The sequence below is a fragment of the Peromyscus leucopus genome, chromosome 15 (assembly GCF_004664715.2).
Source record: "Peromyscus leucopus breed LL Stock chromosome 15, UCI_PerLeu_2.1, whole genome shotgun sequence".
Classification (NCBI taxonomy): Eukaryota; Metazoa; Chordata; class Mammalia; order Rodentia; family Cricetidae; genus Peromyscus; species Peromyscus leucopus.
In genome coordinates, this window is record NC_051076.1 from 69,170,749 (window position 1) to 69,193,888 (window position 23,140).

Below are 23,140 nucleotides of genomic sequence, written 5' to 3' on the forward strand. Positions count from 1 at the left end.
CTGTGCAGTGTCCTTCCCTATCTCTTCTGATTGGTTTTGCTAAAACTCACTGCACCTGCCTGTTTCTCAGGTCCGTTTGCTTGGATTACTGTTTTCCGTCCTTTTGCCCTGAGGAGGTGTCTGTTCTTGATGATGAGGTGTGTTTCTTGGACCCTGTTTTCTAATCCAATCTGTTAGTGTCATATTACTTGGTGATTGAGACTATTGAGAGTTATCAATGAGCAGTGTTTATTGATTCCTGTCATTTTATTCATTTATTCCCCCCCCTTCTTTTGATGTGTTCTGAGATTATTTATCCATTGTATCTTCTTGGGTGTGTGGTTAACCTCTTCAGACTGAATTTTTCCTTCTCGTGCCTTCTGTAGGGCTTGATTTGTAGCTTCATACTGCTTAAATTGGTTTTATTGTGGAATGTTTTTCTTTCTCAGTCACTTGTGATTGATAGTTTTGCTGGATATAATAGTCTGAACTGGCATTTGTGGTCTCGTAGAGTTTGTAGAACATTCGTCCAGGCCTTCTGGCTTTCAGGGTCTCCATTGAGAATCATGTCTTATAATAATGGGCCTGCCTTTCTAGGTTCCTTGGTCTTTGCCCTGTGGCTTTTATATCCTTTCTTCATTCTCTGTGTCTGCTATTCTGGTGATTCTGTATCATTGGGAATTCTTTCCTGGCCTTGTCTATTTGGTGTTCTTTATGTGTCTAATACCTTGATAGGCATTTTTTTCTTTAGGTTGGGGACATTTTCTTCTATGATTTTGTTGAAAATTTTTACTGTGCCCTTGACCTGGTTTTTTGTAGATGTGGTCTTTTTGTAGTATCCTTGATGTTTTGTTCCTGGGTTTTGTTTTTGTTTGTTTGTTTTTTTAACTTTTACTGAGTTATCCATCTTTTTACCTTGCCTTCAGCACCTGAGATTCTCTTTTCCATGTCTAATACTACGTTAGTGAGGCTTGACTCTGAAGTTTTTGTTTGACATCCTAAATTTGTCATTTCCAGCTTTTTTCAGTTTTGTGTGTTTTTTTTTTTTTTTCTTTTTTGGTTTTTCAAGACAGGGTTTCTCTGTGTAGCTTTGCGCCTTTCCTGGAACTCACAGAGATCCGCCTGCCTCTGCCTCCCGAGTGCTGGGATTAAAGGTATGCACCACCACCGCCCGGCTTGTGTGTTTTTCTTTAGTGATTCTATTTCTACTTTCATGTCTTAACTGTTTTCTTCATTTCATTACTCTGTTTCTTTGTGTTTCCATAGACTTCATTAATGGATTTATTCATATCCTCTTGTTTTTAGGGGGGGAGTTTCAAGACAGGGTTTCTCTATGTAGTTTATTCATATCCTCTTTAAGATCCTCAAACACAGTCCTACTTGCTATTTTGAAGTCCTTGTCTTGGGCTTCAGTTGTATTGCATTTCTCAGGGCTGCTGCAGTAAAGTTACTAGGTTTTCATGGAGGCCTATTGTCTTGGCTGTTCATGTCTATTTTGCATTGAGGTCTAGACATCTGAATTATGATTGAGGTGTTTCTAAGTTCTGATATCTGGTCTTATCTTTGGGTAGGTAATCCATTCTTTGATTACTCTTGCCCTCCCATGATCTCAGGCAAGTGTGGTAGCTGTGAGGTCCCTAAGTAGAAAGTTGTGCCAGTCAGTGATTAGCAGAGAGAAATAGAGATGAGCTAGGAGAAATAGCCAAGAGGGCCTGTGGAAGGTAGGGGGATCTAGTCCACACCAAAAGGTGGGTACCCAGGGAGTGGAGGTGTGATGGGAGAGCCTGGGTCTGTACTAAGAGTCAGCTTCAGTAAATGGAGTTGGGGTGGGAAGAGGGGCACCTGTAAGCAGGCTGCTACAGAGCTGGGGGCGGGGGGCAGAGAGATCGGAATGGAGGAAGAAAGGATGGATAGTGAAAATCACTACCTGTGTCCCAGCCCAGTATGGCCACTGTGGATCCCTGGTAGAAAGTCTGTGGATATTGGCGGCTGACATGAAGGAGTAGATGTGCCTAGAAGGGAAGATGCTAAGCTGGGTACACATCAGGAGGTGGAATCCCCAGGGAATGTTTTGTTTTGTTGAGAACAGCTCTCCATGAACTGCTTCTACCTCATTCTCTCAGTTGCTGGGGTAACAGGTAGAAGCTTTCTAATGAAAAGCTGGCTTTATCCTTAGGATGATCCATTAGATAGGAGGAGTCATTTCTCAAGAGTCCCTGTCTCTGTATTTCAGTGCTGTGTAGTTAATACAATGGCAGAGATCTCTTTGAGTTCATCTTGGAGAGTTCCTTGAGCTTATTCAGTTCTCTTACCTAATAGTTTTCAGCTTTTGTTTATTTGGTTATTTCTTCTGCACGCTTCTCTCCTAGACTTGCAGATAGACGATACATGTATAGAGTTCCTTCTGCTGTTGGCTTCTTCCTTGTTGGGCTCTGCTCCTGATCTTACATAAACTCCGTTGGTCTCTTTAAGCTCACCGATTCTTCTCCAAAATCTTACTAAATCTGCTGTTGAAATCCTGTAGCAAATTTTTAATTAAAAAGTCCTGCTTTCTGGCTCTAAGTCTTCCATTTGGTCAGTTCTCTGCCTGTTGTCACTTTGTCCCGATCTCCTGTGGTTCTTGCTTTCCGAGAGGATTTGACACAGGAGAGCCCTTTGCCTGGGAAGTGCGGTGGTCTATGCGTTCTCGGGGAGCTTCTGCCACAGTCTTGTTGTGAATGAGTCACTCTCCGTCACATTGAATTTGAAGAGTGGACATTTTGACCTTGATGATGTAATTCTCAGCAACCGCCTTCCCTCCCTTAGGCTTTCTTAGTGGTGCTTGCCGCGTGGTTATATAACCGCTGGTGATGTTCCAAGTGACGTTTGGAGACGTCTTTGTGAGCTGCAGTCTCCGATGCCTGCTGCCCTATTTACAGCTCAGCTGGTGATTTGACAGAGATGCCAGGACCGGAGCCAAGACATTAGAGGGAAAGAAAAGAAAAAAATAGAGGAAATGGGGCTGGAGAGCTGGCCCGTCAGTTAAGAGCACTCTACTTTTCAGAGGACCTGGGTTCATTCCCAGCACCCACAAGGCAGCTCATAACCAGTTATAACTATAGCTTCTTTCTTTCTTTTTTTTTCTTTTTTTTGGGGGGGGGGCGGTGTTGGTCTTTTATTTTGTTTTTCAAGACAGCATTTCTCTGTGGAGCTCTGGCTGTCCTGGAACTCACTCTGTAGACAGATTGGCCTTGAACTCTGAGATCCAACTGCCTCTGCCTCCTAAGTGCTAGGATCAAAGGGTGAGCCACCATTGCCCAGCATAACTGTACTTTCAAGAGACCCAACACCCTCTTCTGGCCTGTGTGGGCATCAGGTTGTATGTATGTGTATGCAGTCAAAATACTAACACACATAAATAAAAATATAGGGGCCAGGGAGGTGACTCAGTGGGTAGAGGCGCTTGTTGCCAAGCCTGACAACCTGAGTTCAGTCCCCAGGCCCACATGGTAGGAGGAGAGAACCAACTCCCTCAAATTGTCCTCTACCCACCACACACGCACCTGTGCCTTGGCACAATAGCACACACACACACACACACACACACACACACACACACACACACACGGTAAATTAATAATAATAAAGTGTTTTCTTAATAGAGGAAAATGCTCTCAAAAGGTCTTTACAGTTGGCTGTGTGTTGGGGTGGTTTGCAGCACTTGGAAGATTGCCAGGGCCAGGCTGCAGCTTGGTGGTCGTGTGCTGCCTCACTGCCCGGCCCGAGCTCCAGTCTGCTCTTATCAGGAGACCCAGAGTCCTGCCATTCTATTCCTCCGCTTCATGTGGGCTCTCAAAGGTTGGGTTTTTTCCCCCCAAAATTTCTTGCTCTGTGGCTTTGCCTCAGCCTCTGTGTTTCCATTGTGTTGGGTTTGTTGATGTTTGGTTGGTTGGTTGGTTTTTGTTTTCTGGCTGGGTTTTTTTTTTTTTGGGGGGGGGGATTGTCTTGTTTGTTGGGTTTCTCGGTTTGTTCGCTTTGCCTGAGCAGTAGGTGGCTTACAGTGTGTTTCCTAGGAACATCTTTGTAGGGTCATCTCTGAGTTCTGAGTTAGACAGAGTGCATGTGTTGTAGGAAATTCCTGGGCAGAGTGAAAGAGAGTGAGTCCAAGCCTGTAATCCCAGCCTGCGAGACGCTGTGGAGCAGGCCAGAGGAGAACTTCCCGTGTCCGCTGGCTCTCTGCTTCCTTGAGACAAGTCTGTCGCTGAGTCTGCTGCTGTACTTCAGCCATCAAGCCCAAGTGACCCTCCTGTCTCTGCCACCTGCAGGGTTGGGGTACAGGTACTTGTATGGCCACAGCAAACATCTTTGCATGGCTTCTGGGCATTTGAACTCAGATCTTTGTGTGTGTTCAGTCAGCAAGCACTCTTAACCACCGGGCCTTTTCCCCAGATCCTTTTTTCAGGTTCTTGTATGATTTTTTTAGTACCTTCATTATATACATAAATTTTTACAAACAGTATCTTGGTTTGCATGGCTTTTAAAGTTTGCATCAGTAAAATAAAATATATGTGCCATTCAGTTTTGTGTTTTTCTATTTCTGAAGTTTAAAAACTTACCTTTTGTTTCTTCATTCTCCCTGCCATTGCATATGCCACGGCTGTTCGTTCTTCACCGTGATCTTCCCCACACAGAGCGTGTGCGGACTGCTTAGGTGGGCTGCTGGGCTGGCACCCGTGCCGGTGGGTGCTGGTGGCTGGGAGGCCTTCATCTGCTTCCCCTGTGGGCAGCACTGCATGCTCCACGGGAGTCCACTTCCCTGGAGAGTTCGAGAAGCCTTTTTAAAACACAATCCCTACTTTAAAATTCGGTGCTTGGTTGAATCCTTTTCTGAGTCATTTCCTTGTTCAGAAGCACAAACTGACTTTTTCTGCTGCTGACTTTCTGCATTTGCATTATGCCTAGGCTTAGTATAGGCTGACTTTTATTGTTAATACTCAAGGTGGGTTCTAAGAAGTGGTAAGACTTTCGATGGTGAATATTCAGTATTCATTGCTTGGGACATTTTAATCACTTTCGGGTCTCATAACTTTTCTTTCCTATATTTATTTCTTTGTATTTACAAAGGACAAGAGGAATCACTTCCATTCAGTGTAGTGTCTTGAGTTCTACAGTGTAGACCTTGTCCTTCATTTTTCTCCGTCTTGTGGGATACATGAGGGCAGATGCTGATGTTGGCACATTTGCAGTGATAATGAGAGTCGGATTTCCAGCTGTGGTGATAACTTGATAGATAACCAGCTGTGGCCCCCCCCTTTCCTTTCCTGGACTGAAGCTGTGTATAGAACATTCTTGTTACTCTCATCAGGAGGTAAGAGCCCCTGTCATAGGCCAGGCCTGCAGGCCATGGGTACTCCAGCATCCTCTCATCTTATGCAGTATCTAGAGCATCCTGGACGTGGCGTCTGCCTTCTACAGCAGCTCTCCAGCCTGTGCCCTCACATGGCTCCTGGTTCCTCACTCTTCTTTTTTGTCTTAGCTATGTATTACATTTGTGATCCACTGAGCTTTCTCATTCATATAGTTTATCATAGATTGGGCGGGGGGAGCCAATGGGGCCCAGGATGGTGGCCCCACATTTTTAGTCCCAGCATTGGGAGGCAGAAACTGGTGGATCTCTGTTAGTTCAAGGCTAGTTGGTCTACACAGTGAGTTCCACACAGCCAGAGCAAATAATGAGACTCTGTCTCAAGAAGGATAACAAAGGAAAAAAGAAAGAAAAAGAAAAAAAGCCAGTCAATAGATGTTGCTCACTTCCTATTTTTTACATAATTTCTCTGGATTTGAAGCTATAACCATTCTTTTCTAAAGTGTATCATTCTGAATTTTCTGAAGATTTTAAACAACACTGGCAACTCTTAGTACTTTGAGGCACTCTGAATTAGTGGTTTTGTTTTATTTTGTACTAAAGACAAATCTTCTTTTTGGGGAAGGAAGAAAGCTAGTGTGCTGTTTGGATCTAGTAGCAAAAGACTCTGAATTGGCTGTCAAAGCGGAATGTCTTCTCCAGCTGCCCTGTCTTCTCCCTCTCCGTGGCCTCCACACTCTTCCTGAAGGGTTCTCCAGCAGTGCCACCTCTGTACAAGTCCTCATGATCTGTTGTTTTTCCTTCCAGGACTGTATTAGATGAAAATAATGTGCCCCTCTGCAAAGACGCCCTCCCCCTGATGCACGCCACAGGTGCAGACAGTGGATCTGTACTAAAGGTGAGAAGATTGCTTTCCATTGAGTTGAACCTCTCATGTGACCAGGGACGTCTCGTGGGTGGCAGGTGACTTCCCGTTGGCACTGGGACTTGAGGTGGAAGGAGCTGCTGAGCCTCCTCCCTAGGGAAGACCCTGGGGCTGCTCTGCCCACTCCCGAGAGGCGCTAGACTCTGCTCCGTGTCTGTCCGCTCGTGTCACGGCTTTAGTTTGGGACAGTCTTGGGTGCTTTGACTTGTCCTCTCAGACACACTGTTACAGACAGACAGACAGACAGACAGACACGTATAAAGTGTGTATTAGATGGAAGAGTCAAGGCTATGTGTATCCAGTACATCTATGATTTTGCTGAAATTTATAGTCTGATTTCCCTAGGAAAACAAGCTGTGTGAGGGGGCTGATTTCTATTTTGTCACGGCCTTGCTATGTAGCCCAGGCTGGCCTTGACCCTCAGACCTTCTGCTTCACTTCCCAGGCTAGGATTCCAGTAGCATGCCAGCATTCCTGGATCAGCTGTGTTGTTCATTGCTGTATCCCTACTGTCTCTGACAGCAGATGACAAGTAATAGGCACCTCTCACTGACTGTATTACAGCATCACCAGCTTGTCCCAAGTTCTGCCTTTAAGTGTCCACATGCTGTGTCTCCCCTAGCCGGTGCAGAGATCACAGAGACCCAGGCTTTTTCTGATTGAACAACCTTCTTGTTACATACTGCACTTTTGTTGTAGAAATTTCCCAGGTATTTCACAAAAGGGAAGACTGTAAATCACCCTGAGTCCTGCTGTGCAAAGACAACACACAGTTGATGTTTATGTGTACTGTATTTCAGTTAGAGCTGATCTTAGTTTGGGTTTCTATTGCTGTGAAAAAACACTATGACCAAAAGCAACTTGGGAAGGTTAGCTTACACTTTCACATTATAATCTGTCACTGAGGGAAGTCGGGGCAGGAACTGAAGCAGAAGCCATGGAGGAATGTTGCTTAGTGGCTTGCTCTTCATGGCTTGCTTAGTCTTCTTTCTTACAGAACCCAGGACCACCAGCCAGGGATGGCACCACCCACGATGGACTGGGCCCTCCAGTGTGGCCATATCTGTTAAGATTTTTTATTTTTAGTATTAAATCAAAACCAAATACATATATTTTAAACTTCATCAACTTGATAAATAATTGTTTTGTTTATGCAATGATGGTGCTATTATAGCCCATAGCTTCATCTAGAATTGAACAGATAGCACTTTGGTAAACATCAGTTTGTTTCGTAGATGCCTCAAAACCGTATCAAAAGTATATGCTTTCCGCCGGGCAGTGGTGGCACACACCTTTAATCCCAGCACTTGGGAGGCAGAGGCAGGTGGATCTCTGTGAGTTTGAGGCCAGCCTGGTCTACAGAGCGAGATCCAGGACAGACTCCAAAGCTACACAGAGAAACCCTGTCTCAAAAAACCAAAAAAAAAAAAGAAAAAAGAAAGTCTATGCTTTCCTTGAGCTCTGCCTTGTCAACCAGTCCCGCCAGTCGAACACTTAAGTTCTTTTCTTCTCACATGATCACATTCTCCTCTGAATGGGCTTTAGCTTGCTGCCCTTCCTGTTAACCAGCCTGCAAGTCAGCACCACCACCTGGGTGTTCTTTCTCTTCTCATCTTAGGAGAAGAGTTCCGCTGGGACACTGTGACTGTCCTGCACAGGACAGAGAACCTGGATAGTTGGCCTTTGTGTACATGGAGTCGCTACATGAATGTTTTTACAGAGCACTTCTCTTCCTGGTTCTGATTCTAGTGTAGATTCTCCTTGAAGAGGAGTTGTTGAGAGATCATTTCCTCTCTGCTTAAACGGTCAACACTAGCTAGGCCCAAGTCACTGTGAGAAATTCAGAGACTGTGGGAAAGTTCAGAGCAATGCCGAATCACTCATGGATCCTTGGTGCCTTGTCTTCTGCAGGATGCTGCAGATGAATTGGACGCCTTACTTCTTTCTCTAACTGAGAATTTGATGGACCACACAGTCACACCCCAGGTAAATGTGCCTCATAACAGCAAGGTAGAGACTGGTTTTGAAAATATTCCTGCTAGGTTCCAGGTTTTTTCTTACTTAGTAATTTAGTAAAACTTTTCATTTAATAAGAGTTTTGGGGACTGGGAATATGGCTCACTGGATAAAGCACTTGCTGCACACTCGTGAGAACCTCAGTTTGGATCTCCAAAACTCAGATAAATCTGGACACAGTAGTGCACATAAGAGGAGGCATAAATAGAATTGCCAGAAACTCTCAGACCTGGTAGCCGGGCGTACATGGTGGCGCATAAGAAACCCTGCCTCAAACAGACAAACACCGAAGACCTCCACGTGTGCGGTGTGGCATGGACACACCCCCAGAGACACAAAGAGCTTGTGTTTGCTTCTTTAGCGTTGCCTTTCTGTACTCAAATTCTGCTGCTTTGAATTGCATTTCACCCTATGGAAATCACATGTCTCTATAAACCCATTCATAGTTCAACACCATGTTAAATAACACGAGAGAAAACCTGGGGCCTACATCAAAGAGTTATGACAGTGAGCTCGTGGTTAAGAGCTCCTGCTGCTCTTGCAGAGGACCTGGGTTCTGTTCCTGGCCCCCATGGAGTGGCTGCAGCACCAGTTCACTCGGGTTCCAGAGGATCCATTGCCCTCTTCTGGCCTCAGTATTCCTTGAACACTTATAATGTCCTTACATACGTATGGGCAAAACATTCAGACACACAAAGTAAAATACGAAGTTATTTCAGAGTTAAGACAGTAATCTGGGCTTGGTGGTTCATGTCTGTAATCCCAGCATTCAGGAAGACTGCTGCAAGTCCAAGGTCTGATCCACAAAACATGGCCAGGCCAGCCAGGGCTACAGCAAAAGCCTGTCTAAACTAAGTGTTAAAAAAAGTGGGAGTACGATTACTGAGTAGCATTGAAATCTCAGCCCTGTTTAACCTGGGAGGTGGTGTACCCAGGACTATTGCCATAAAGCAGACAAGACACAGTCCTTTCTTCAGCTGGACTTGCAGTCTAGTTAGAGACACAGAACTACTTCAGTGACTATTAACTGTAGGACAAGAACTACTGGGGGTCACATGCCTCTGAGGAGTCGGGGTACAGATGGCACTGTCTGTGGTATAGGTTGCTTGTGTAAATCATTAATGAACAAACTTGAGTGTGTATCAGAATTGTAAGACAAATCTTAAAAGGTCTTATTAATAAAATACCCAGAGCCAGATATTGGAGTGATAGCTGAGAGATCTGAGAGACAGAACAAGCCACAGCCAACCTCACCTTGCCAACTCCTCAGCCGATTCTGTTTCCTCAGACAGGAAGCCTCTAAGTCCTTATCTGAATGGATCTCAGCTGAACTGCTTAAAAGCCTAAAAGCTTAAAAGTCTCTAGTTCCTGGTCCTCATAACTTACGTACCTTTCTGCTTCCTGCCATCACTTCCTGGGATTAAAAGGCATGTGTCTTTCCCAAGCAAGACATGAGATCTCAAGTCCTGGGATTAAAGGTGTGTGCCACCACTGCCTGACCTCTGTGTCTAATCTAGTGGCTGGCTCTGTTCTCTGACCCCAGATAAGTTTTATATTGGGGAACACAACATATCACCACACAGAATTACCCAGAAGGTGTACTAAACAGATTGTTGGGCTTCATCTTAGTTTCAAATTAGGTATATCTTGGGAAGACCCCAAAATTTTCATTTCCAAACATGTTTCCAGTGATATAGACTACCAATTTAGATCAATAAATAAGAAAACATTACCAAAGGAGGAGAAATAATCCCAAATTTGATCTTGAACCATAATAAATCTTGAAATAGACAAGATATAGCCTCTAAAATTAATGCCAAAATACCCTGACATCCAGAGAGACATAGTCCCTAAGAGCGTAATTGAGAACATTTACAGTCTGTTTGCTCTTTGTCTTCATGGGGAGGTGAGCTTTACAAAACCAAAAAGTAGTGTGGCAAGGCAGTCCACACTGTTAGTCCAGCACTTGGGAGGCATAGGCAGGTGGATCTACCACTCTCTTCCAGACTCCACCGGCTTCTGCATGCATGAGTACAGGAAGTCACTCGGACACGCACATAAATCAATTAATTAAACAGATCAAAATAAAGGACTGAGAATTGGATCAGCAATAGCATGCTTGCCTTGAAAGTAAATTCTTATTTATTGTTTTGTCTAGATTACAGCACCTACTCTTGGGTGTTTCCAGGGGTGGGGATGTAGTCAATGCACTGTTTGCCTTGGGTTCAATTCCTGTAGCCTAAGCCTAAGGAGTAACTTACGGTTTCTGCCTTCACCTCCCAAGTGTTGCTTACAGGTGTGAGTCTCCATCACACCTGGATTGTCTGACTTTTACATTTTGGGCATTTGTTTATGTATTGTATGTGTTTGTGTATTGTGGGTATGCATGCCACTGTGTATGTGGAGTCGGAGAAAAACTTTCGGGAGTAATTCTTTCCTCGGATCATGTGTGTCCCAGGTATCCACCCTCAGGTGCTCAGGCTTACCCAAAAGTGCCTTAATTCCATGAGCTATCTCACTTACCATGTCTGACTGTCTAATTTTGTCTAATGAGTTTGTCTCAGTGACATAGTTCTATTGGATTACCACCCCTCAGTAGGGTTTTCCTGCTGTCTGTCATTGGTTCTCTTTGTTCACACTCATGTCAAGAGCTGGAGTTTAGATGGCAGGTTGAGGTTATCTCCCCCCGGGTAGACTCTATCCCCTCTACACAGAGGAGAAATAGCCTGCGTACTTCTAAGCAAAGCCGTGGTCAAGCAAGGCCCTTGACTTGTCTCAAGAAGCCAGAATCTCCTCTAAACCAGTGGCCTCTGAGGACCAGACCCTCAACTGGCCTTAACAGGTTTTTTTATTGTTAAAAAAAAAAAAAAAAAAAAAAAAAAAAAAAAAAAAAAGTGGTTAAATTTGCCACCTGCATGGTACAAAGCACCCAGTGTGAAAGTATAACCAAAATTAAAATAATTAATAGTATAAAACAAAAGAAATGGCCAAGTCTTTGTGTGAGTGCCTGACATGCTAAGTAGAACAATCACAGCCCCCTGAGGTGAGCAGATTTAAAGGGTTCTCATCCTCTTCCTGCTGCTCTTTGTACATTCCTGATGATTCTACTCATGTCTCCGTTGCTTTATAAAGTCTGTAAAATCAGACTAAGCCCACACCAGACCTACCCCATCTCAGTGAACAGCTGTGCACCTGGATCTCTGACCACACAAGACATACTCCGCCCTCAGTGAACAACTGTGCACCTGGATCTCTGACCACACCAGACCTACCCCATCTCAGTGAACAGCTGTGCACCTGGATCTCTGACCACACCAGACCTACCCCACCTCAGTGAACAGCTGTACACCTGGATCTCTGACCACACCAGACCTACCCCATCTCAGTGAACAGCTGTACACCTGATCTCTGACCACACCACCCCACCTCAGTGAACAGCTGTACACCTGGATCTCTGACCACACCAAAAAACACTATCCTCTTGGTGAACAGCTGTACATCTGGATCTCTGTACTTTAGTAAGCCTAGGGTGGAACTGTTAGGGTCTTAGTAGTGATGCTACTAATCTCTGGACCTTGTGCATCCAACGCCATCTTAGTCCTCCCCTCATTTACAGTCAAGCCACATTCAGATGCTCCTGTGATAACCAAACTCCAGTGCCTGGAAGTCAGCAAGAGTAGAGACCATATGTCCTTCTAATGTCCCAGTATCTGCTGGCAGCTCCTGTGCTTTTTGTGTGTGTGCACACTCACACACACAAATAAATAAATATAATTTAAAAGATTTTAAAAATAAGGAATGAGCCAGGTAGCAGTAGTGCACGCCTTTAATCCCAGCACTCAGGAGGCAGAGGCAGGCGGGTCTCTGAGTTCAAGGCCAGCCTGGTCTACAGAGCCAGGTCCAGGACAGCCAGGACTACACAGAGAAACCCTGTCTTGGAGGGAAGGAGGGAGGGGTAAAGGAAGAAACAGCAGGAGTAGTGTACTTGAGTTGTAATCTTCCCTGTAATGGAAGTCCTCAAAGTCCTAGCAGTCCCTTGAGTAGGGTGTATGCCATGAAAGCCTGGGGATGGAAGTTTTGTTAGCTCAGGAGACTCTGGGAACTGCCTTCCCTGTAGTATTTTTCTGTCACAGACTATGTGAGGTCCAGCCCCTCAAGAGCCCACTCCCAGGGTCTGGGAAGAATCGACAACCAGCTGATAATCTAATCGTTGACATTATTAAATGAATCTAAGTACACAAAACTCTTAGTCCATACATTTTACTCTTCCGAGTCAGTTCTCTCGCTATGCACCTTTCTTTCTGCCCTCATGCTCAGCTCCTCTCTGTCCCTTCTTTTTCTGTCCTCTCATAGCCCTAGTAGTAACTAAGCTCTTATGCTCTCAACCTCATCCTCATCCTCCCTTTGTCCTCCATCTTTCCTTCCTTTTCTCCTGATCTGACCAAATCCCTACTCATCCAAAAACTCTACCCTGTTCTCCCTTCTCGGCCACTTGACCCTGCCCAGACCAGGAATTCTGCGCCAGCCTTCACTGCACTTGGTTATGCAAAAAGCCCTTTTGTCCTGAGACAGTAGTTCTGGAATGCCACAAGGCCTGAAGGAAAGGGATGGTCTGAGCTTCATTTGCACAAGAAACAAAGCTATGCATCTGCAATCCACCTGTCTCCTACTTAGTTCAGATCAGCAGGAGGTCTGAGAAGCTTATACTGTTTGCCATTAAAGCCTAGTAGTGTATGAACACACAAGAAATTCACAGCAGAAGACAGCTGATATATTAAAAGCTGAATAACACCAAATATTCCCTGATATATGGCTTCCCTCTAGAAAGATTCCTTAACCTTTCTAGGTACAGCTTTATTATGTACAGCTGAATCTCTATAATATATTCTTGCAGCTTGCAGCGTTTTTCACAGTAGAAAATATTATGAGTGTAATTATGAAAATAAGTCAGTCTTCCCTAAAAGTAAGTGCCTATGAAATTTGTTTTAGGTGTCTTCATCATCCATGATAACACCCCGGTGGATTATTCCAGTAAGTTCATACTATTTATGATTCTTCTTTTGGTTACAATTTCAGAAACTTAAAGGATTCTCAAGTTCTTGTTTTTCCTGAAAATATTGGGGCCATTTTCAAAGATCTGTTAATTTAATGGCTTCAGATTTATGGCTCAACTTTTCTGTAAATGCTGAATGATTCAGATTAAAAGTAAAAATTGGAGGTGAAAGGGGCTGGAGAGGTGGCTGAGTGGTTGGTTTAGAGTGTTATTCTAGAGGGTCTGGGTTTGGTTCCCAGCACCCACATGGCAGCTCATAACCATCAGTTCCAGGGATCTGGCTCCATCTTCCAGACTCCACAGGCACCAGACACACATGTGGTACACAGACATACATGTAAGCAAAATACTCATACACATAAAATTAAAATAAGCAGTTTGGGGGCTGGAGCGATAGCCCAGTGGGTAAGAGCCCTGGCTGCTCTTCCAGAGGACCAAGATTCGATTCTCAGCATGAACATGGGTGCTCACGACTGTCTGAAACTCCAGTTCTAGGGGATCTGGTGCCCTCTTTTGGTCTCTGGGTACCAGGCACACAGACATACATGCAGACAAAACACCCCCACACATAAAATAAACAGCTGAGAACACTAAATCCTCCTCTGTGTGAAGCTGCTCACGGGACGGGTGCTGTTGCCTCTGTTAAAACACTGTGCCTCTCCTACAGCAGAGTGCTGCCGCCATCTCCAACAGGCTCCCGGGGTGTGGAACATCTGTGTCGGGGACAGAAGGGTGTGGCACTAAAGATGGATTCTCCCTCATTTCCCCCCCAGCACCGTTCTTGGTGGATGCTGTGACCAGGTGAGGAAATTGCTTCTCAGTTGCAGTTTTCAGGGCATCTAATAGGAGAGAAATGATAAGAAACATTGATTGTATTTAAAATAACAGTTTTTGTAAGGTCTTAATTAAATTTGATTGAAAGTGTATAGGTTTTTGAATATTGTTTAACATAGTATTTTTTCTTGCTCTTGATAATTTTCCACAAAATTATTAGGATTTCTTTGCTACATAAAAATGTTAGGCTTATCTTTAGATCTTTGTTTTAAAATCAAGTTGTTACTTGTCTTTTCTTGCTTTACTCTTACGATTGTGACCTGTTCTCATAGTGATGAATGGTGGTTCTCATTACTAAGACAAGGTGCATTATGGAGCAGGGGTAGGATGTTCCCAAGGTGAGGACCGTCATGTAGCTTTTACTAGATAACAGAGTGAGTACGGGTCCTTGGGGTTGTCCCAGAGTGTCCTCTCTTGAGAGGACAAACAAATCCAAGGTCAGTAGAAGCTGGACATGCTGCTGTGATGCTCGGCAAGCCTCTCCCTGCTCTTCATAAGCTGGACTCATGAAGGATGGTTCAATGTGTTAGACTGCCGTCAGGGACCAGGAGCACCAGCTCTAGAAAACACCCTGCAGAGTATCACTGCTCACGAGGTGCCGCTGTATCACCGCTGAGGTCTGTCATCTCCCTCCTCAGCATCTCCGTGTGGGCTGTGGAGCCAGAGCCCTTCCTGACCCAGTCTCCCTCTGTTCCTCTTTTCCGTGCAGCTCTGCTCCTCTGGCTGAAGAGTCAGCCTTGAAGCAGAAGTGCTTGCTGACTACTGAGCTCTGAGGCCGGCCGCGCTCCCACTGTATCTGGAAGGCCCCGTGCTATCCCATTAGCCCTGGATCCAGTGAGTGAGTCCTGTACTTGGGGAAAACCTTCTACCTGGATTTGACTTCTACTCCATGAAGAAAGTAGCTGCATTCTCCGTCCAACTGGAAGTCTACCCCACATAACTGAAGATACCTCCTCTTCCATAACTTTTTTGCATTGCCAGTTCCCCAGTAACAAAATTCACTAGTTCAGACTCCTGGCTCCACCTAGCGGTTGCAACTGTTATAACAACTTATGGCAAGGCTTGCTGTTGGGGGCATGGTCATTGCTGTGTCCTGTAATGTCAGGGTGGATCCACCTGACCCCGGTGCCTGCTGGAGAAGCGAATGGCATTTTCCTGCGATTACCTGGAAGTCAGAATTTAGGAGACAGATGAAAACACTGTGAGGTAGATCTCAGGCCAGCTCTCACATAGTTACTAGGACTCTTCGGGAAGCCGAGAACATAGAGGGATGTATGTCCTCCACACTTTGAGTCCTGAGCGGTAATGATCTTACTGCTCCGAATTGACTTCAGAGAGAAATGTTAGGAACTACAGAGAAATCATCTCCAAGTGTGTGCTCCCCAGATCCCCTTTCCTGTAGATAGCACCGGCATCATTCACCTGTCTGTAACTGCAGCGTGGGAGGGAGCAGGTGTCTGGTCACAGACCTGAGGCCCCAACTGGAGGCCTGTGCTCTCCTTCCTGAGCCGGTGGGGAAAGCAGCCTTACTAGGCTACCAGTTTGGAGGTCATTTGAGCAGTGCTCCACGCGGGACCGTTTAGACACAGCCTCCAGTGCCTTTCCGGATACACTGAGTTTGTTGACGGCGTTCAGGCTGAAAAGAAACCCCTGGGCAGAAGTGGGAATGGCGGTGAGAGAGACTGGAGTCTGGACTGAATCCCCCAGGAAGCTCTGCACGGTAGAGTGAGTGAAGTCAGCTTACATTAGGCTTTTGTCTTCGTTTTTCAAGTTTTCTCGAATTCCCCATTCTTTGTAGGAAAAGAAGCCCTGATGTTAAAGTAGTGCACACTCGTCTAGAGAATTGTAGGCTGTGGCCCTGTAACCCCAGCACAGGAACGACACTGAAGGAGCGTTGACTGGGGGGCTGGAGGACCGGGACCTCAGTCGCCATGGGAAGGGGATGATATGCAGACGGTGGTAAAGCCCTTGGCGTTGCCTGGTTACCACGCACTGCTGTTAAGCTGTGTCTCCCGGAGTTGGTTCCGTGTTCTGCCTGTCATGCGATGTGTGGTGGAGCACTCGTTCTCCTCAGCTAGGAGGTGAGGTGAGGACCAGCAGGAACACTGCCTGCTCTGTAGTCCTTAGAATGCTGTGGTAGGGACTGTTATCTACTTAGGCACATGCTAGTACCTGTCTGGGAAGCTTGGGGGTTCAGTCTTCCAGTTCCCAGGGGAGCGTCACAGATTAGAAACCACTTTTGCCCTTCTTGCTGGCTGGCTCCCCTTAGCCAGTAGGCAGCTCTTGCATTTCATTGGCAGTATTTTTACCAGTCTTCAGGGATAAGCTATTTCTCACAGTTGGACACCTAGAACCCAGGGCTTGATCCAGTACCTACTGGACTAGGTATCAGATTTCCAGTGTCTGGAAGTCCTGGACAGCCTCCCCAGTTAGCTGTCCTGCAGCTAAGGCATGGTGGCTTAGAAGTCCTAAATGTCCCATCCTGTTTAGGATAGAGCACTGTTCCTTTCAGGTACCCCATAACATTTGTGGCTCCAGATACCTGAATTCCTGTAGTCAATATTGCTAGGAACTTTGTCAGGATTCACTTGAATCTGCACTAAAAGGAAATCCTATGTCCTGGTGTCAAGTAGTAAGTTTAGAACTGATATTTGAGTGATGCATTTGCCCCGACAGGCTAGACACTTGTCAGATACGTGTCCTGTGCTGTGCAGGACATGTGTCCTGCTCCTCTGAAAATGGCGGCGGTCTAGCAGGACAGGCCTGCGGGCACCTGCAGAAGTGGTAGGGTGGGGCAGTGGGAAGCAGTGGGGAATGCTGGCAGTGAGGCTGGAGTCGAAAACTGTGTTAGGAAGGGCAGCTGCCCTCTGCGTGCCCAGGGGAGCATCTAGACAAAGTGGGCATTGTGTCCCTGGCTGGGGTGGGGACTTGGCATGGAAGTTTCCAGTAAGATGTGAAGGTTGCAGTTAGCAGACCTAGACTCCACCTCAGCGCTGGGAAAGGAGTCTGTACATGGAAATGGTCTGGGCACAGACAGTCCTTTCCCACAGGCAGGACTCCTGGTCGTCTTTCCTCACCCTCAGGAGCCTGCGGCACAGAGCTACGAGCAGACTCCTTAGCTTCTTACATTGCTCTGAGGAGAGCTGTAGTGAAAACATTCCTTCCAAGTCCTGCTGGCTGTCGGTAGGCACTTGCTTTGCCCAGGCTCGGGTGCCCCGGGTGTGTCTGGGCATGAGATCCCTCCTGAGCTGTTTCTAGGATCTACTGCTCCTTCTTCTTCCCATTTCTGGCTAAAACATGGACCTGTGTTCTCTGAACCGAGCCCAGGCAGTACTTGTCGGCTGGTCACTCAACAAAAGTTGGGAGTTTGTTTCTTTCTGTTGTTGTTGTTTTCTGAGACAGAGTTTCTGGTGTAGCCCCGGCTGTCCTGGAACTCACTCTGTAGACCAGGCTGGCCTTGAACTCACAGAGATCCTCCTGCCTCTGCCTCCCGAGGGCTGGGATTAAGGGCGTGCGCCCCCCGCCGCCCCCCCCCCCCCCCCCCCCCCCCCCCCCGCCACCCAGCAGCTTGGCTATTTTCTAAGTAAGGGTTTTAAGAAACACCATTCTTGTCTTCTCATCAGCAAGTGTCGTCTACTCATTTGTTGTTTCACTTTGTTCTGTGGTTTTGAGACAGGGCCTCACTATATAACCTAGGATGGTCTTGAACTCATATCAGTTCTCCTGCCTCAGCTTTCCAAGTGCGGGGATCTATCATGAGTGACCAAGCCCAGCACACACTTGTGCTGACAGGTTTTTGTTTAGTTGGGTTTTGGTTTTGAGTTGCTAGGGATCAGAACCAGGACCTTGGGCTGAGAACGGTGGCGTGCGCCTGTCATCCCCGCTCTCAGCAGGCAGAGGCAGGTGGATGGCCGTGAGCTCAGGCAAACCAAGGCTACACAGTGAGACCCTCGTCTGACTCTGCCACGGAGCTCTGTTCCCGATGCAGTACGTTTGTTCCCTGGAGAGCTAGAGCTAGCAAAGTCCCCACCTGGTTCTGCGGGCACTCCCACTCCCCGGGTCATTGTCGCAGGGAGCATGGCTGTGTTCGCTAAAGCTGATTTACAACCAGGCGCTAAGCCAGCGGTCCTCAGCCTGTGGGTCATCACCCCTGTTGGGGTCGTATATCCAGTACTCTGATATGAGGTTTTTACAGTACGGTTCGTATCAGCAGCAAACTCACAGTTATGAAATAGCAGCAAATGATTTTATGGCTGGGGTCCCCACAACATGAGGAGCTGTATTAAGGGTCACGGCATTGGGCAGGTTGAGGACCACTGTAAGTGCTGGTCCCCAGCTCCGAGAGCAGAGGAGTGCTGCCTGGAGTTCAGAACATCGTGTCCTTGTCCGTGATGCCACAGGAGCAGATCGTGGGTCTCAGCTGTGAGAGTCTTGCTGAGATCCCTTTATTTATCCAGCTCTTGGCCGTGGAGTTGATTGGACTCTGGGATACAACTGTGTGATAACGAATGTGTGTTTGTAGTCATTTGTGCTTTTTTTCTGAAAAAAAATTAAAGCTGGGTTTGTGGACCATTAGGATGGACTGGAAACACTCCTGTGCTGCCGGGGTGGGGACTTGTCGGAGGGGGTTCCGCTGTGGTCACAGGTGCTGCTGGGATGGGGGCTTGTCTGAGGGGGTTCCCCTGTGGTCACAGGTTCTTGCCTACAGGGGCTGCAGCTCTTCCTCTTACTGCGCTGTTGGGGATGATAGCCACTAATTCTCAGGATTTCTTCTTGTCAGAGGAGTGTGTGTGTGTGTGTGTGTGTGTGTGTGTGTGTGTGTGTGTGTGTGTGTTCCTGGAACCCTTTACTCTTTGGTTTTACATCTAGATACAGTAGATGGTTTGAGGACTCACCAACTATTCTGTGTTTACTTTTTCTGTATTAAGCTCTGCAGTAGCTTTGAAACTGTAATTTATTTTTGTATCAAGTGCACTATATCCAGTGACTTCTCATTGTATATGGCTTGTATTAGAACCACTACACTGAACTGTGAGTTGTCTGTACACTGAACAAGAACTCTAGACCTGACCCATTCAAATAAAACTTCTACGAGACCGTTCATGTTCTGTCAGCTGTTTCTGGAGCATGCATGGCCAGGCTGAATTGTTAAGTCAGAGCCACCATTAATAATAACCGGACGCAGTGAACTGATTTGTGTCAGTGTGGGGGTGGGAGATGGGGTGGGTGTTCAAAGGCCAGGACTCTCATTGGTGGCTGGGGGGATGGCTCGGTGAGCAGTGCTTCACAAGCGTGAGGACCTGAGTTCACGTCCCCAGAGCCCACACAAAACTAACTGTGGTGACACACGTCTGTCACCCCAGACATGCAGTGTCTTCCTGCAGTGATACGGGAGTCAGAGACGGGAGAATCCCTGAGATTCCCAGACCCCTCACCTGGCATGTGAGACCTGCCTCAAGGTGGATGGCCAGAATCCATATGCCTCTGAGGTTGTACCTGATCTCCACATGTATACTCCTGCACTCATACACATGAATGAATATATACACACAACACAAAATTTTTTTTAAAAGTTATTAGTCAGTGAGCATGATGGTACATACCTGTAACCCCAGCACTTGGGAAACTGGACAGTCAGTGTTCAAGGCCGTCATAGACTATATAGCAACACTGTCCTACACTAAAAATAACCAACCCCATTGGTGATACCTAGCCAAGGCCACAGTGTCATTCCAGGACTTAGGATAACATCTTGGGACTTGAACCTGCACTGTTCACTACCCACAAGGTGTAGAGTAAATCGCCTCCAAGCAGAGTCTCAGGACTGTCATCTGAAAGGACACATGCAGTGTGACTCAGCCTCTTGCTGATAGCAGGCCTCGTCCTCTTGTTCCCGGCCCTTCCTAGGTGTGGTTTTCTGTGACCAGCATGGCTGTCCAGGCCGTTTGGCAGGCTTCTGCTGGGCGAAGACATCACACAAGACAGCAAGCCTTCTGGGAAAGTGGGAACATCTTTGCCTGGAGAAAGGGGTGACTTTTCTAGGGGGAAGGACAGGGGAGGGGACATGGGCTCTCTCACCCGTGCTGGAAACGAAAGAAAATGCCAGAAATAAGTAACAAAAGCCATTCTGACTTGAGCAGGACAGCCCATGGGAAAAGTGAGTGTCTTCATATCCACAGGAAGCTAGGTCAAGGACAGAACAAAGCGGTGTTGGTGTTGGTGTTGGTCTGCGATGAGGAGTCAGAGGGTGGGGCCCCTGTCCAGGCTGTGCTTCCCCGAAAGAAAAGGGAACGGATACTCAGCTATGAAACACCCAGATAATCCCAGATGAGCAGGGCCAGCAGGAGCTGCAGGAGCTGCAGGAGCTGCAGAGCAGATCTTGAGTCGGTGATGGTCAGGGCCCTGATGGGTCCTGACTGTAGTAGCTCAGAGTGGTCTATTCAGGGAGCATCCATCCCCCTAACCTAGGTTCCACAACTCCATTCTGAGGTTGAGCAGAAAGGGGGAGCAGAGTGTCTCACCCAGGGAGGACATGTGTCCCAGGCCACATTGACAGCTGTCTGGCTCATGCTCCCAGGCTAGCAAGATGTTAGGGAGAAACAGACGGTGCGGAGAGCAACGTGAACTGTAGAAGCTAGTTCAAGAAGTTTCCAAGGGAAACTGGGCTTGTCATAGTGTGGGTTTCTACCCCTGTGATGGAAGACCATGGCCTTGGGGAGGAGTTCATTTGCCTTAGATATCCTGGAGGCTCAGGAGGTGGGCCTTGCAGGAGGAGGATGTCACTTGGGCGTGGACTTTGAGAACTGAAAGTCTGGCGCCATTTCAAGTTTGCTCTCTGTTTCTGGCCTGTGGTTTGAGGATGTGAACTCTCAGCTGTTCCTGCTGCCAGGATTCCCTGCCACGGTGGCCGCTTATCTCTCTGGAACCATAAGTTCAAATAACCCTTCCTTCTGTAAGTTGCCTTGGTCATGGTGTTTTATCACAGCAGCAGAAAAGTAACTAATACACACACACACACACACACACACACACACACACACACACACACACGCAGGGCCACACAGTAACTATTTCATGTTAATTACATGTCTTTACAGGAAGTGTCCCATAGCATCCTTATGTTAGCTCTCACGATCCATCATGTGTGTCCCAGAGCTCAAACTCAGGCTGAGCGTGGTGGCCAGTGCCTTTGCCTCCAGAGTCATCTCAAGGCCCTGAACACTTGATGCTAGAAGTTAATGGTGATGGTGGAATGTCCCTAGAAGATGATGATGGATGATGGTATGTCCCTAGAAGTTAATGGTAGTGGAGGTATGTCCCTGGAAGTTAATGGTGGTGGTGGTATGTCCCTACAAGTTAATGGTGGTGGTAGTATGTCCCTAGAAGTTAATGGTGATGGTGATGGTGATGGTGATGGTATGTCCCTAGAAGTTAATGGTGATGGTATGGTATGTCCCTAGAAGTTAATGGTGGTGGTGATGGTATGTCCCTAGAAGTTAATGGTGGTGGTGATGGTATGTCCCTAGAAGTTAATGGTGGTGGTGGTATGCCCCTGGAAGTTAATGGTGGTGGTATGCCCCTAGCCTGCCCTCACCGCCCTGTTTTCCCGCCCACCCGGTGATTTCCATAGTATTGAATGGACGCAGCCACTATTTATGAGGGCCTGACCTTACCTGCAGAGAACTGCCTGAGTCACCTCACTTCTCTGCCCTTCGGACTCTCCCCTCGGGGTTTCCTTACACTAAGTCCATGATCTCATACCTCAGCGATAAAAGCCGAGCGCTCAGTCAGGCATGTTCTCAGCAATCCTTCCTTCATCCACACCTGCTGTTCCTTCCTGCTGAAACGGAAGTGGGGTACTGATGGGCCCACCCCACAACCCTCCTTTCCTGTATTTCTCTCAGGACTTTTTCACTTCGGCACTGAAACCTTCCTTCCCACCCATTTCTGATGTGATCTGCACAAGCTGAATTCTTCCTGTAATGTCTTCTAGCTCTCCCTCACAGACTCGACGCTTGAGAGAATTGTTCTTTGTGTCCTGACTCCAGCTGCCCTGCCCAGCCTTGCCTGGCCTTGTGGTAGCGTTTGCTGTTCTCAGGCTCCCTTCTGAGAAGGAATGCTTAGACTTGTCCTATTTCTGCCCTAAGTGACACCCATCCCTGTCACTGGGAAGAACAAATCACAGAGGCGTGCCTGCATGGAGAAAGGTGGGGCAAGGCCAGAGCACCAGCTCTGTCCACAGCCTCCTGGACCTCACACCACACTGACCAGACCCTCCTGCCTGCCTGACTGATGCTGCGTGGCTTCCTGAACACTCTCCTCCTCCTTACTCCCGTGCTCCTGAGACCTGGTAAAGCCAGCTCATGTGGCTCCAAAGCCTCTACATCCAGGTCTCCCGTCTGCATGGCCCCCTGCCCGCCCTCTGATGCCCCATTTGGGTTTTACATGAACAACTCAGTGTCCAGAGGAGCAGTTTTTATGTTAAAGGCAATCAGCCAGACAAGAGCCCATGTTTCCTGAAACTTCCCGGTGCCCTGTGTGCTGATTACCAGTTACATTAGATTGGGACATCGAGTTTCCACTGATGAGACTGTCACCATCTACATGAAAGACAGAGGCCATGTGGTGAGTGGGTTTGACAGCCTGGTTTGGGTGCTGGTGTCCTTTTTGCAGAAAAATCACCTTAGCAAACTGCTTTTGCCTAGTTCATGTGTTCCCTGGTGTGACACCAAGATGATTCTTTTGCCAATGTCTGAAGCAAATCCCAGATGACAAAAAACATTCTCACTTCTGTGAACAAATTCCCTGAAGGAGCCACACCTTCCGCTGGTCCTTCTGCAGGGCTCCTTAGCGTCCATGATGGCGGAATATTTGCAGTTCTATACGTCAGGAGCCAATCACAATTCATCTTGGGCTATATTTTCAGCCACCTAAATGGCCATTCCTGGCCCACCTCTTTCTTGGACCTGACATCTTGTGAGATTGAAAA

General features: G+C 47.0%; 1 protein-coding gene and 1 long non-coding RNA gene across 7 annotated transcripts in view; both read left to right on the forward strand.

Moving 5' to 3' along the window:
* The window catches only part of Epb41l5 (erythrocyte membrane protein band 4.1 like 5), a 121,399-nt gene extending 103,812 nt beyond the window's left edge, over positions 1-17,587 (forward strand). For 4 of the 6 annotated variants that reach the window (XM_028879804.2, XM_037211481.1, XM_037211480.1 and 1 more), the window contains 5 exons: positions 6,131-6,221; positions 8,160-8,234; positions 13,254-13,295; positions 13,985-14,118; positions 14,861-17,586. In XM_028879804.2, coding sequence (XP_028735637.1) covers positions 6,131-6,221; positions 8,160-8,234; positions 13,254-13,295; positions 13,985-14,118; positions 14,861-14,924 — 406 coding nt within the window. In that variant the 3' untranslated portion in view covers positions 14,925-17,586. Of the gene's footprint in view, positions 1-6,130; positions 6,222-8,159; positions 8,235-13,253; positions 13,296-13,984; positions 14,119-14,860 lie in introns of all 6 variants that reach the window. The other 2 variants (XM_037211482.1, XM_028879805.2) reach the window with 2 other exon arrangements.
* A 116-nt stretch (positions 17,588-17,703) lies between these two features.
* On the forward strand, positions 17,704-19,252 carry LOC119089169. Its single transcript, XR_005093041.1, has 2 exons — positions 17,704-18,747; positions 18,797-19,252. It is a non-coding gene; the product is annotated as an uncharacterized LOC119089169 (long non-coding RNA).
* Positions 19,253-23,140: the final 3,888 nt, after the last annotated feature.